The 15,417-nt window shown below is 38.7% G+C and overlaps 1 protein-coding gene across 2 annotated transcripts in view; it reads right to left on the bottom strand.

Annotated features, from left to right (window-relative positions):
* FAT3 (FAT atypical cadherin 3) overlaps nucleotides 1–15,417 on the bottom strand; it is a 327,081-nt gene that overhangs the window by 114,368 nt on the left and 197,296 nt on the right. For both annotated transcript variants that reach the window (XM_041487251.1, XM_041487250.1), the window contains exon 4: nucleotides 13,686–13,747. In XM_041487251.1, the coding sequence (XP_041343185.1) occupies nucleotides 13,686–13,747 (62 nt within the window). The remainder of the gene's footprint in view (nucleotides 1–13,685; nucleotides 13,748–15,417) is intronic.

Raw genomic sequence — 15,417 nt, forward strand, 5'->3', positions numbered from 1 at the left:
ATCAAGAATGATTAATATAAATTTACTGCTTTCTACTGATGACAACCATTGATTCAAGAATGTAATACAGAAATCTTAACATGCATAGCCCTTAAGGTTCATTTTCGTACTGCATGGGCACCACGGCACTCAATAGACAGATATCTTGCCTGACTCCAGTAAGCTGCGACACTAAAAATACAGAGCAGCAATTCCAGCCTGGGATACCAGCAACTACATAAAACACCTCAGTTTCACTTCCATGGTTTACAGAGTCAAAGTCACTCTTTATTGGATTTATACAGGCTCATAATTTACTGTTTATTTTCCCATTAGGGCAGTGTATGGGGTAGGTGTTGACACATAGCATACCAACGGGAGGACAGTTGGACCGAACGGATGGCCAAGGCGACCGATAATTGGACTGCAAATGTCAAAGAGTGGGGTTGAAAAGACAGGTATATCAACCCACACATACTTTTCCCAGTTGTGAAATGAAAGTTAAGAGCCGGGACAATCAGCTAACTAGTAGTTACAATTTATAGAACCGGGGGTGAAGTCAGTGGGAAGCAGCACCCAATTAACAGCAGCAGAGGCGTCTGAAGTGAATGGTGAAACAACTGGATTTAGAGTCATGAGCAGGAATGTCAGATGGAGAGACAACCAAGTAGTGCTATTAACCTTTGTGAGATTGCCTCCTTGATAATGTGGTTTGGGGACAATAAAACACTGCATGAGACAATATGCCCAATTTGGGAGTGCAGGGCTGATATATGGGAGAAGCTGGTGAATTTCCCTGGATTCATTTTATGGGTCTCCAATTAGCCCTCACTAGGTGAAGGGAGCAAAAGGAGGAAGCAGAAAGAAGAAACCTCTAATGAGTTGCTTTGCTGGCTTTTAGCGGAAGAGATTGAAAAAGTAAAGTATCAGGAGCTGCTTTGCTTTTGAGAATGTCTCAGGAGGTGTTAAAGAGGCAGGGTACTCTGTTGGAAATAGCTGTGAGAAAGCTCCTGATTTATGGGAGGTGGTGAACAGCACAAGTACATCCTGTCAGGACCAGTGCAGGAAGTGTGATCCCTTGGCACAGGCAAATCAGATATGCCAGCCCCAGGCACTGATTCCCATGGTCAGTGCTGGGTCACTACTGCAGATGTTCGCTCTTGATGTGGAGCCCTGGTTGACACTACCTAGAGATGCTGCCACTGCTCCCTCTGAGAAATCCCCTACAAAATATAAACAAACTTGTTCTCCAAAAGTGCATCCAGTTTTGGAAATGGAGTATTAGGAGCAGATCTAATCCACAGATTACTCGTATGACAAAACATGTTAAACTGATTTACAGGCTTAGTGAGGCAGTTTATCAATCAAGTCAAGTTCAAGTGCAGTTCCTGTTTTGGTACGTAAGTCTGGTGAATGCGCTCCCAATAACCTCTAGAAAATAGAGCACAAATGTGTAATTTATTCAGCTACTATCTTTTAGGCATTCAAGGGCTAGTGGAGCTTATTGTACTCCAGAGAAACCAGGGATGTGTCTCAAGTTAGGAAGTCATGAGGTAGCTCTTAGCTATAGCTTAGAGGAGAGGGAAGGGGACACCAAATTAACTCTGTAAGAACTGAATGAGCTGAAAAACAGCCCACAGCCCCGAGCTGGGTAATGTGCTTTGTCAGGAAGCTGGATAAATGACTGCCTCATGCTGAGCACTGTGCTGCAGCAGCAAGGAATTCTTTTGGGACCTGAGCAGCTTGCTGGAAGTTGGGCATCCCATCACCACTGTGATCCATCATCAAGGCACCCTCCCAGGGCTGCAGAAATAACACATCTTCTGTACACTTCAGACTTCTTTTTATTAAAAAAGCCACAGCTTTCAATTGATACTTTCACACTGAGAGTCGGATATTATGAGGATTGAATGCCTGAAGAGAAGGCATTCAAAGAAAGTATTATTTTACTTTTTAAATGTCATTCCCCAGCTGAGGTGCTGCAGAGAAGACTGTACTCAGGCAGTATTTAGTGTGCTGCAACAAAAATAGTGAAAGATACTTAACTGTACACATACTTGGTAAATGCCAGTGTTCGGAAAGACAGAACAGGCTTTAGTATTCAATTCAATCCCACAAACATATGTCCAAAGCTACACAGAGAGAGTTTGGGCAGGTCCATTTGAACAACAGGGTTTTGGTGAGGAGGATAAGGAGTAAATGCAAATTAACCTCACATGTCAGTTAATATTTTGATTCCTTCTGCTACAAATTATGGTCTACTGAGACCAAGCTAACAGACAGCCCTCAGTGCCTTCTGTCCCTCTCAGTCATCAGATATCATGCCATTTTGGCATGTGTACCAGATAATAAAGCTCCGCTTAGTTAAAATGTGTGGTCTAAAATTTATGATTTTGTGGAAATTTTCTAAGTGTTTTTTAAACTGTGGTCAAGTGTTGGGGTTTTAAAAAAGAGGCACAATGTAAAAAACCATGTTTTTATCTTCTCCCAGGTTTTTTTTTTTTTTTTTTTTTCCAATGAAGTCTTTAAAATCTGAGAGTTAAAAACACTTGCTTTAGTTTATACAACACCTTACTAACTATCTGGAAGGACAGTGGAAGACAACAAAATACAATGGGAAAACAAGATATATTTGAGGTTGTGGAAGAAAATATTCACTTATTTACTGGTATCTGGATTAAAGATAACATGCTGGATCTCAGAAAAGTCAAAGACACAAATTGACAGACTGCTATTAGCAATATTTGTATTTTTTACTTTCCCAGGGAATGTGAGAAAAAATAACTCATTATTTTGATTCTGACATTTTTGCTCTCAAGTGCTCATGTTAATCCTTGCTTTTGATTATTTAGAACATTCCTTGCCAAAGAAAGTATTATTTTTTGCCAAACCATAAAATGTGCTTTAGGACTGCTATGATAACATTTTCAATGTCTCTGCATCATGAGAAATTAGCAAACAGCAATATTACATTTGAGAATGATGAGATTAATCTGTTTCTTGACAACTGAAATTTGTTAGACTGTGAAAAGAAAATTACTGGTTTTGAGGGCCGATTTCTTTGCACTTGATGCTTCAGGGCCTTTGTACTTTTCTGTTTAAATCATGTCTTCATAAAAAGCAAAATAACTGTTTGGTCTCTGATTGTTATCAAGCTGAAGTCAGATAAGAAAAACATTAGGATTCTTATGTTCTGTGATAATATAGTTAGGGAGAAAAAAGCGTCAATTATACTTAGTAAACTGATTTGCAACCCGATTAGAGGTTTTATTATCTCTAGGTATCTTGTAAATACCTTAATTTGTGTCATGTTACAAATTATGTTCAGAACTCCAATCTTATTTAAGCACATTTCACATAATGATGCACTTTTGCCATAACAAATTACTTTTAAAATGAAAAAAGAAAACCCCAAATGGCACAATTTTTTCAAACCACCATTATTTTGCTTGATATTTTCCAATCCTGTCCAGTACATCCTTCTTGATCAATATGAATGTTTAAGGATTATATGGTGGAGGGATAGTGTGGTGATGTGGGAAAGATCTGAAAGATCAGAAAAAGAGGGAAAATATATTATATTGAAGGACATTACAGGCTACAGTGAGAAGACTGTGAGATGTGGTGAGGCTCAAAGAAAATGTTGTGCATTCATTGTTTCACTGGGAAACGGTTTTCATCAAGTGCATGGAGTGGTGGGGGCAGTTCTGTGGAATGCTGAGTTTTTAATGTATGAAAATGATAAACCCCTGAAAAGGAAAAGCACTAAGAAGGGAAAGACAAAAAAAATAAAAATTAAAATTCAGAGGACAGAGCACTGACAAAACACGCATGTGTCAAATCAACCCAAAGGTCACTCAAGACAACAGAATTAGAGAGTTAGTGCTGGGATCCCTGCACACGGTATTGCAGGGTGGTTGGTTGGATTTGGTGCAGATAAATGGTGGTGGCAAGTGAAGTTGCTGTAAAAAAATTCCAAAATCAATATTTTTTTTTAACAATAACAAGCCTGAATTTGGAACAGCTGAGAACAGATCACCCTGGGAGAAAGAACAAATGGATGCAAATCTTGTTTAAGGGCATTTGATGGATTAATTAAATGGCATACTAGGATTTCCTGCGCCCAGAAAGGATTTTAGTACAGATGCAATGCATTCCTAACTGAGGAAGAAGATGCTCCCCTGCCCTAAATTCGACTCTCACTTTGGTCTTAGCTGAGAAGGCAGGAAAATGAGACTCTGCAAAATGTGTGTATGTGCATGCATGTTTGTGTGCTCAAACATTACAGACATAAATTAACAGTCTGGCAGCTGATGGGTATTACCCATGCTACAAAATGCATGATATTGCACTAAAGCAGACAATTCACATAACACAAAGGCTCTGTATATCTAAAATAGGTTTGAATCATGTGAAAGATTTCCTGTGGCTTCTGCAGAAGATTAAAACATTGGTACATTCATATAAAAATGTGAAGATTTAGCAAAGCAGTGCACCCTGCACAATGAGTCTTTGTTTCACCAAGCACAGAGCCTGGCAAGGGAGACACCCTGACAGAATATATGAGACCAATTTGGGCATGGTAGGTGGGCTTCAGCCCATAAAAAAGGGAACTACAGATCTTAAGAAACCTACAATGAAGAAAAAACCTGTTAGCCCTGAGCTAATCTATGAGCTAATCCCTCAGTGAGAAAGCAACATTAGACTAAACTTCTAAATCCTGACTGAAAAGCTTGATATAGATTAACCACAGAATTTGCCTGCACAAGCTTAGCATGAGGAATGATTTATAAAACAAGAAGGAAGACCACTAATACATCCCTCTCTGTTTCAACAGCATTTAACACATGGGTGCAGACCTAATTTTCGAAGCATGCAATAAAACTTGATGTTTTAATAATACTTTTCCACCTATTTGCATTGATCTAATGCTCTGCTATCTCATAGTTCTGCAAAGAGAAGAGAGAGGTATTGAATATATTTCAAATTGCTTTTCTCTCATGTATTCACTCATCCATTTCCAACACACCTGAGGAAATGCAGCCATGGGCACCAATGTCTAATTCTTTTATCCTCGGATTATTAGGGATAAGTTTAGGAAAATCATTGCTACTGAAGCCAGACTAAGCACACCACTCAGAATAAGCAAAGGAATTGAACTAGCCCCCAGCATAATACTTTCCCCTCTCCACAGTGACATCACACATCTTAATATAATGCTAGTTAATCATAGGGTAACTTTCTCGAAGTACACCACGACGCTGAGTCCGGTGAGATTTTAATTATGTCCAGAGGATCAAGGAAGTGCTGATACACCCCTAGGCTCCCAGGAGATGCTCAGAACCTTGCAGGGTGGCTGACTGCAGGCTGGATTTCCTTCCTGGCACAATTCCATCTTTTCTGTTATGCCTTTGAAAGATTTGGAAAATGCCTGATAAGATAGCATGCAAAGTCTATAAGCTGAATATCTCCTTCCCTGCTTCCATGCTGAGGTGCTTAGAGCCAAGATCTGCTGCTGGAATGCTGGGGGTCTACAAGGAAAATCCTGAAAGAGGCATTTGATGCCCAGCATGAAAAAGCCAACAGAGCTGCGCTTTGCGGATATTCATTTCTTCATTTCATGACCCAACGGTTCAGGTCAGTGATTCATGAAATCTGTAAAACAACCTCCCTCCCTCTGCAAATGCCAGATATATGCAAATCATTCCTTGACTAAAGCAAAACTCTAGGCAATCACAAATGCGATTTTTCTAATGAGACACCATGGCACTTTTGGTATGAACCAAAGCCTCAGCCCTGGATGACTCTGATCTTGCCATGCTCTTCAAAACATGAACCTGAATGAGTACCTGCAAAATCATTTCTATCTCGATATTGGGCCAGATTTTCATCTAAATAGGTAATTAATTAGTTTTTTATCCTGGATCATAACACCAATTGTTCCCTGCCCATTTCTAGCAGACTCACTGTCCAATGAAACATGATGTAGTAAAAAGTATATTTGGGAAGTATTCCACTGTAGATGGTACATCTCTCACCATATGTCAATGAACTGGGAAAATGAAATCTTTTCTATGAGCTGAGGAGGGAATAAATAATATATGAACTGTGCTTTCTTATTTTAATACCAAACATATGAACACAAGCTTACACTACACCTATAGAAGGTCTGTAAGCTCTGGCTCATTCCTGTAATCATCAAGCATTCACAACAAAACCCCACAGTATTGCATATTGAGTTATGAAGGTTTTTACTTAGGAAGCTCATTAAAGATAGAAAAGAGGAATGCTTTTCTTCATTAGTATTGGTATTTGGGATCAATAAAATAGATTAACCAAACAAGCAAGAGATTTTTAATGCTGGACTAAATTCCTACCAGGTAAGAACTCCCACACAGTATCAGATTAGCTGGATGGCTTAAGCACTCTCCAAGAAAGGCCAGAATCAGGTACTCGGATATAAATGATGCACTGATTGAACTGTCAGTAGGGTATCTGTCCTTGACATCATCCTGGTGTTAGCATGTGCAAAACTAATAATGAGACAGTTAAAAGAATGTGATTATTATTATCTAAAAAAATAAAGACTGAAATCAGACATTAGCATAAGGCAAAAAAGCATCCTCAGCAATAGCTTGACTTAAAAGTCTACAAATTTTATGGAAATGTCACAGACATTCTTTGCACACCCAGTCTCTCAAGGCTATTGGTATTTCATTGAACAAACAAAATGAGCTGAGGGTCACTGCTACTATTTGACATACACAGACCCAATCTTGCCCTTTCCCTTTGGTATATATATTGTGTCATCAGAATTGTGGGCATATTTTCCAATGGCTATCTGAATTTAACATAGAATACTAAGGACTTTAAACACACAATTCTATTTTTTTTTTTTTTAAATCCAAGCTTAATTTGCTGTATTATTATAAATTTACAAGGAGATTTTTTTCTTATTTAATAAGAAAGCAGAATTAATATTCCACATGCATGAAGAAAAGTGTTATTAAATTCAGTTTTCCCAATGCTTAGGCTCTGTTATTTGTGTTACTTCTCAGGACATTATCTAAAATAATAGAACATTTGGGAGCTATTGAAATTTGTAATAATAAAAGAGAGTAATCTGTAAAAACACGACGCCTTAATTCTTTTGCTGTTTAAAATTTCTGTTCATATCTCTTGCACAGAGACCACTCACTTAACAATGGAATTAGTAATATTTTCAGTGATGCAACTGATAATTCTTCATCTTACCAGATCACGTAAGTTAGAGACAACAGTCTAGCTGAGGAGACCACTTGTCACTGCAGACAGATGGATCACACCAGGACTTTCCCTTCATTTTGCTGTGTAAGACTTTCTGCCCAAATACACATGAGAAACAGTGTGCAATGTCATATGTAAATCTGCCTCTGAAGGATGGTTTTAACCTCCAGTCACCCCCTGCCCTTAGAAAGTTGTTGGCTGTTTCTGAGAAGAGCAGCAGAAGAACACAGGGTGCAGGAAGGAAACCTGCATCATGGATGGGGTGAGTGAGCTCAGTTTGCCCTCCTAAGCCCAGACCTTGTGTCTCTGCTAGATCTAACAGCACACTGGCCAGGTGGATTTCCCCTCTGCTGACAACGCCATGGAGAGGTAATATGAGATGAACATGTTTTTGATTTTCTTTAGAGCTGTTTGTTTTCTTCCCTTTCTTTCCACCCCACCCTCTTTCTCTTTTTTTTTCCTTCCTTTCCTTTTTTTCTTTTTCTTTTCCCCCTTAACTTTGAAGTTGACGTTAAAGTTCAGTGTCACCATTTGAAGATGACATTGATACATCTTCCATTGTCCTTTTAGAAAGCTGCCTCTATAAACAAACTGTTCAACTAGAAATACTTTCAGGTGTCTCAAAAATAATTAAAATAGTTCTCTTATTTCCAGCAAGCACAACCAGTAATACTTTTCGAACTCAAGCTGGAAAGAAGAGGCTGTTTACCTATTTTTTAAACTTCCCTTGCATTTTCTGATAAGCTTCGGTGTTAAAAAGGGAAAGGCATGTGCCTTTGGGCCCATTCAAACCTCAGACAAAATGTTCAATCAGACACACTGCCTCATTTTTACACCATCACCAGCATGTCACTGAGAAAAAATGCAGCTTTCTCTGCCAAATGTGGGCAATGCTAAAGAACCATGAAACAAATGCTTACACAGACTTGTAATCCAGGATTTAAGCAATCAGTGTGCTGTAGAGCACTATTCAGCTACATAAACCCAATGAACTTCAGCTTTTGTAATTCTCCTGTAAAAATATACATGAGCATATTGCCGCACAGCTGCCTATATTCTTCAGAAAATGTTGCAGTTTCTCACAAAGGACCACTGACTTCAGGCATCCCCACTAGCAAAGGCTGCAGCCCAAGTGAGCAGGCTCAACAACAAAACAAAGCTAAATTTGTGAAGTTCTTGTGTGGGAGATGTTGGAGGAAAAGAGGAGGCTGGTGGAGAACACAGACTGGTCCAATGCTGAGCCACCCGTGTGGTGTTTGTGGGAAGAACTGAGAGGTAGTGCTATTTTTAAATGCCACTTACCGAGTTCTTAAACTCCTCCTCCCCTGCAAACTGCGGCCATAAACTTCATGGCAGCAACTTCCCTGGTGATATTCTGGACCAAATTCCAAGTGGAATAAAATTATAATCCCTCTATCAACATTCCCCTCACACTTACAACTCCCCATTAAATGAGTGGAAATTTGAATTCTTTTTAGAAGGCTCCAATTACAGAGAGCATTATCATGTTTCCCTCTAATTACTGCATATAAATACATGCCATGTAACACAGTTTATTGTACCCTTAGTGTACCTACAGTAAATAGAAACCAATGTGTTTCATTCAGCCCATGCATTTTGACACTCACATCAGATTTAGCAATTTGTCTTCATTATGACCCCTTGCACTGTTACTGCCATCCTTCTCAGTGCTGTGCTCGAGCTTCGCAGCAGGAAGATTGATGAAGCTTGTGTATACTGATTTGTGACAAAAGCAGGGCACTTGAGAGCCACTGTTACCATTCTGATAGCACTAAGAGGGCTAAAAATTAGCTGCAGTAAGCCAATACTCTGCTCCCACTTCTCCTCCTCTTCAATTAGGGTACATGACTTGGACCTTGAAAGGCTAAGGCTGCTGTAACACTATTTTTAAACCTATTGCCTTCAGTTGCTTTGTCACTTCTGAAGAGATTTAAAGTTCTAACCATGCTTATTAACAGCTACTTTTATTCTTTAGAGACACTTTGAATAGACAGGTTTTTTACCGTGACAAATGTTAAAAGATATTTTCTAAATGAATCTGCAGTGGCAAATTTAAATAGCCATTTTAGTGTTTTGGATATAATTTTCAAAACTGGCTAAAAGTCTGAAGAGCCCACACCACATGTGCTCATCAGGGAGAGACTAAACAGCCTCAGCACTTTAAAAGCACCAACTTATTATATATCATTATCAAGAGGATGGAGAGGTCACCTCTCACTACAGACAATTCACCCCTTCAATCATGAAGTTTCAAAGACTGCTGCTAGAATTGCACACTGAAGCCTGTAACTCTTCTGGCCATTCTTTTGCTAAACACAGGTCTTGACACAGCAATTCCCAACAAGCTGAACTGCTCAGCGGTGGGTGCATTTTGCAGAGGCTTTCTGTATTGGAAGCATGAGTAACAAAGGCTCTGCAACAGAGTGTTTAGAAACTGCTCAGGGCGAGAAAACATGCTCAGATCCATTCCTGGGCTGAATGTGCAAGTTAATGAACTGTAACCTAGATTCAACAATCCTCTCCCATCAAGTTGCCCACGTACACTGGAAAGCAGACCAGGAACTATTCATGTTCAGGAAATCTCAGAATCAGCTGACACCACACAAGGGTGCAGACCCTGCATGAAATGGTTTAATTTTTATGCTTATTATAGGACCTCTACCACTCCTGCAGCTGTTTCAATAAAATCACAGCAAAATCACTAGAGTTTGTAAAACTGTCAACCAGCATTAGGAGGCATCTGCAAAAACTGAGGGCAGAAAAAAACCTGACAGACTATTTTTGTGAAGGTTTTTTTTCCATAGCTCAAACTCTACTAACATTCTCCACTTCTAGCTTCTTCTTTTTAGTAAATTAGCATAATACGAGAAGAGAATGTGAAGTGTTAATGTAGAAATTATTAGAAGACAACACATGTCCTGAAGAAGGAGGAAGTAAAAGAAGGAAAGAAGAGGATGATGTATTCAGTTATTGAAGCAGAATAAAGCCAAATAATCTGAAACTTGCACCCCACTTGGAAATACATCACTATTTCTCACTCACTTGCAAAGCAAGCAGGTAGTTCTCAGGATTACCTTTCCTCCTTCAGACTGTTATTTAAATACTTCATCCGAACGATGAAATATTTGAGAAAGTCTGTGAAATAGAACAAATGCTTTTGTCTTGCTTCATGTGAGAAAGTAATGTAATCAAGTGGTCATTTTCCTCCCATTTCAGGCAGAACCAGTCCATTAATAAGAATTCACTAAAGCAAGAGACCATCCTGTATAAAATCCAGCGACATCCAATTTAAACCTCAGCAGTAAAATTCTTCTGATAACAAGCACGGAATACAAGTTGCAGCTTTGCAAGGCATTATAAATGTGTCAGAAAAAAATTAAGCCCTCAACTTGGGAGCTTAAAAAGAAAGTATTGACAACGCCACAATCAATGAAAAACCTGGGAGAAGCAATTATTTTTTTACCCCCTTGTTCCAAAATGCCAAAACAAAAAAACAAACAATACCTAAAAAATATCACTGAAGCAAACAGAAAATCCCAATGATTATAAAGGGGAGTCGATTTCTGACTTCTTCATGCACCTTTTGGCTCAGGGTCTAGACAGGTTTCTGCACTCCCTTTGGAACATACATACATTACATGGTAAGTGTAAGTCCTGTGACAGCAGCCTGAGGTACCATTTAAAAAATCCATGTAGACACAGGTCCATACATCTAAAGACAATTAAAGGAGGAATGAAGAAGAAATGCACATCTGACCTTGACCTCAGTACTTACTTTGCAACAGAATTCTCATGCAACTTAGAAGGAAAGCCGCTTAGATTCATCTTTCCTAAGCATGGAAGCCTTAAAAATACACATCCAGTCCTTCCTGATAATTCGTGTTACCTCTGGTACAGACAGGGACAGACAACTCCAGAAGAACAACTCTATGCCATCACAAGTGGTGGTCGGGAGACAAGCACTGGCACTACACACAACCACAGTGACAAACATCTGCTATCTTGTATCACTTCATTTTCCTAACAGCTTCAGTGAAAGAGGTGGAAATACTGATAACAATGAAATTTGCTAAATAAATACTGGCAGGTACTTACAGGGTACAGCATCTCTGTCAAAAACAGGCTTATTAAAAGTAATTAAAAAGTTGTATCTAGGAAAGGTCTGTCAGTGGCTCACACAGACACTGAGCAAAGGGGAGCAAGGGATGCTAGGTCAAGTACTAATCACAGCTTCTCAAAGGGAGCCAAGTTTGCACTCCTTTACACCAGACTGACTCCTGGAAAAAGGATATGAAATGAAGCCAGAAGAGAAACACTGTACTACTGGGAAACCACGGCTGTCCAGGCAATTAAGGCCTCCCCAGGGGGTAAATTACACACAGACAGACAGGCATTTCAGAAACTGTTTCTCAGTTTGCCACAAGAACAAGCACAGCTTGGCCAGCCTGGCTCTGGATCCCAGCCTACGTGCGGATGTGCAGCCGGAACGCGCCTCCCAGGAGGCAGCGACGTGCAACGCTTCAGCAGCAGCTCAATGGGGCAATTTGACCACTGGGGCTGTGTCTCCACCAGCGTCCAATTCCCTTTCACACCCACTGTTTCCAGGGGGGCTTTACAGTGTGGTCATATCCACACTTCTGCAGGACACTCTGCTCCCGTGCTTCTCCCCTCCGTAGCCTGCCCTCCACTTCAATCCCCATCCACAAGCCTTGGAGCAGTGCAAGACACAAATTTCCCTCCACTGCATCTCCAGCCCCCAAAATCTTGCAGATTGTTATTTTTTCAAGCAAGATACAATTCAGGGGAAAGAACAGATTAACTTATATTGATAACTAAAGCGAAATTTCTGTAAGTTTCACTGAGATCACTGAGGCAAACACAGAATCACAGAATGATTGATGTTGGAAAGGACCTGTGGAGCTCATCTAGTCCAAGCCCTGCTAAAGCAGGTTCATCTACAGCTGGCTGTGCAGGATCGCATTCAGGCAGGTTTTCAGTATCTCCAGGGGGAAAGACTCCACAACCTCTCTGTCCAACCTCTTCTAATGCTCTGTCACCCGCACAGAAAAGAGGCTTTTTCCTCATATTCAGATGGAACCTCCTGTGTTTCATTTTGTGCTAACCTGATGTCCACCAGGATTACCTGGTCCTTCTCTGCAGATCAAAGGAGACTCAGAAACCCAAGATTCTCATCAATAGACACATTTCAAAATCAATGCCCCTTTCATTCTATTTGTGATCTTCTCTGACAGTATAAACTGGAGACCTTGAAGTTATAGGAATACATGATTATTTTACTAACTTTACAGCTTAAATCCTAAAAAGGGAAAAATCCTTGTATTTCCCTCCATTTATTTATGACATGGAATGTGTAAGAATCTACAGTGAATTATCAAGAAAAAACCCCAACCCAAACTTGTATAGCAATAATCAACCCTTCTCTCCTGTGTTCTGCACTAACCAAAATAATTTGGGATTTCTAGCAAATAAAAAACCTAATGAGTATGTTAATATATATTTTACTACATTTTGCTGTCAGACAGTGATTGCACTGGGAACTGTTGTGTCCAGATGTTTTTTAGCTTGTATGGATTTGAAGAGCATTTCCTAGTAGGAGTGACTGACTATGTGGGACAATATGGTTCTTTTTACTTGTACCAACAGGAATCAAGAATTCCTTACTTCACAAATAGACAAAAGAATCGAGTCAAGGACCTTTTACCCAAAGGAAAAAAAAAACCACCACAGCATAGTGTACAGCAGTGTGAAAGAAAACACATGTGGCAAAACCAGTAGTTTACAAGTACCTCATTCCATAACCAACATGTGAGCTCCTTATAAAGAGAAACATTCATCACAAGGGCCAAGGGAATGGTTTAAATACTCTTTTTAGAAGGCAATTTTTAATCTGAAAATTGTTGTTAACAGTCCCAATAAGCAAAAGCTAAAAAAACCCCAAAAACCCAAAACAGTGCTGTGAATGTAAAAAAGTTCAAAGTTTGCTTTCATCCAAATTATCAGGCTGCACATTAGATCCAAGATGCAAAATTTAAACCAGTTTAACCTGAGAGACTAAAAGTTTTGGCACGTCTGGGGTTATTCCACATATTTTTAAGAAAATATTTTGCTCTGGATATTCGAAATTTCTGTCACAAACAAAATTTAAGAGCTACAATAAAAGACTTAACTGAAGAAGATAAGAAGTGGAAAACAAGTGTTCAATTTTTGTTCAATTTTTTTCCTGCTCTTGCGAATTGCAAAACGTTTTATTTCTTTTGTATAATCAGGCAATTCCCAGCTTTGTGTGTCTCTTATAAATGAAGAGAAAGGAGAATACCACTCTCCTGGAACAATAAGAAGTGATTTTAAACTACAAAAATCAGCTAACATCTTAACATGCATTTTCCACTTAAACTTACCTCTAAAAAATGTTCTGCTTGCTGTTCCCGATCCAATTTTCTTGATGTTGTGGTAATCAAACCTGTGAAAAAAGGATGATATTTGATTGTCAATAGCCACTGAAAAATAAGTATCTTTATCAACCTGAATACAAATTAATTTTTAAAATTCTCAAAGGGAAAAAAATCTATTTGAAGCTATATCAGACACAAATCTCTTGACATCTGTCAAGCATTTTATTTCTCAGTCCAACCATTATCACTTTCTGACCAGCAATGAATTTTTTAAAAAAATGCTGTGAGAAAAGTAGCTGAGAAACAGTTAACTGTATGTCTACAGTTAACATGCTACATTTATTACAGTGAATGAAAAAAACTCACTAAAGAATCACTATTTGTCGTATGATTAAGAGTTTCAATGAATCATTTGCATATGACTGAAATTCTTCTGTAAAAAAACCTCATTAGAGATTTCAGAGTTCTCAAACAATTAATGGGATAGGATGCTGATTACTTCCACACCAAGAATACTTGACAAAGAAGAACATTATTTCTGTAATAACTACCTGTATACATAATGATTTCCATATATAATATTTCTAATGTATTAAAGGTTTTGTTGTACAATTTCATCCATTTGTTCAATTTTTAAAATAAAGTACCTTTTTACATGAGGATGATCAAAATGTCTTTTTTGTAAGGCAATGTACTTCCACAAATGATTAAACTGTTAGATTTATATCGTGGAAAGAAAAGGAAACACTTCCAAAGTTCCCTTAAGAAAAGTGATGCATACCTTCTAGGAACATAGCTTAGTTTTTTATTTTGTTCTTACTAGAGATTTAAAGGGCAGATTTGAGTCTTCCCTCATACAAAACATTTCTTTGGATAAAAAAATGCATTACGTGCTTGTTTTTTGATACACCAACTTTTCCTAGATATAAAGCTGATTTTGGAGACAATGCCAGTGGGCCAAGTTGTTCTCAAGAATTTGTGATCTTTAAGATTACCAAGGGAAACAAGAAAATAAATTCTTCCTGCATTAACTATTCTACTTGTTGAATTAATCAGGCCAGCCAAGCATCTAAACACATCTAAATCCATGATGACACTGAATTCTTAAAAAACCCCATCACCAACATCTACATCAGACTTCAAGTCCCAGAAGGCTTCTACAGCTCCAGCTCCTCATATGCTAACACCTTCTCCTTGGAGGAATCCATTTACCTATTTTGCTGAGAAGGGGAGAAATATTACTTGAAGTAATGGGATGAAATAAACAAAGGGAAGTGCACTCTGCTTCCAGGATTTCTGACTCGTTACAAGATACATCAGACCACAGAAGTGACACACAAGGGGAGGTCACAGAAATTAAGAGTGGATCATTACAATTACATGGAAGAAGCTGGTGCTGGCAGAAAGCTGAAAAAACAAAACTGGTATTGCCTGCATCAAGCAGTTGTAAGTGTTCAAAACTGTTACACCATATGGGAGACATCTATCTACTCACTGCATGAGTTTAAACAGAAATGACAGCACAGATGATAAATTGGTGTCATTCACACAAGATCCCCCCATGTCTAAAAGAACTGAAAGACACAGGCAAGTAATTCCTAATTATGAAAGATGTTCAGCCCCAATAAATTGATAAAGATTTCAAATTTGAAATATCCCTATTCATCATCTGCATGGCCACTATGGATATTTATCGAGCACAACCTAATCACAGTACAGAATATGATAATTTTTATAT

This window comes from Pyrgilauda ruficollis, unplaced genomic scaffold (assembly GCF_017590135.1).
Source record: "Pyrgilauda ruficollis isolate IOZ18807 unplaced genomic scaffold, ASM1759013v1 scaffold8, whole genome shotgun sequence".
NCBI classification, from domain to species: Eukaryota; Metazoa; Chordata; class Aves; order Passeriformes; family Passeridae; genus Pyrgilauda; species Pyrgilauda ruficollis.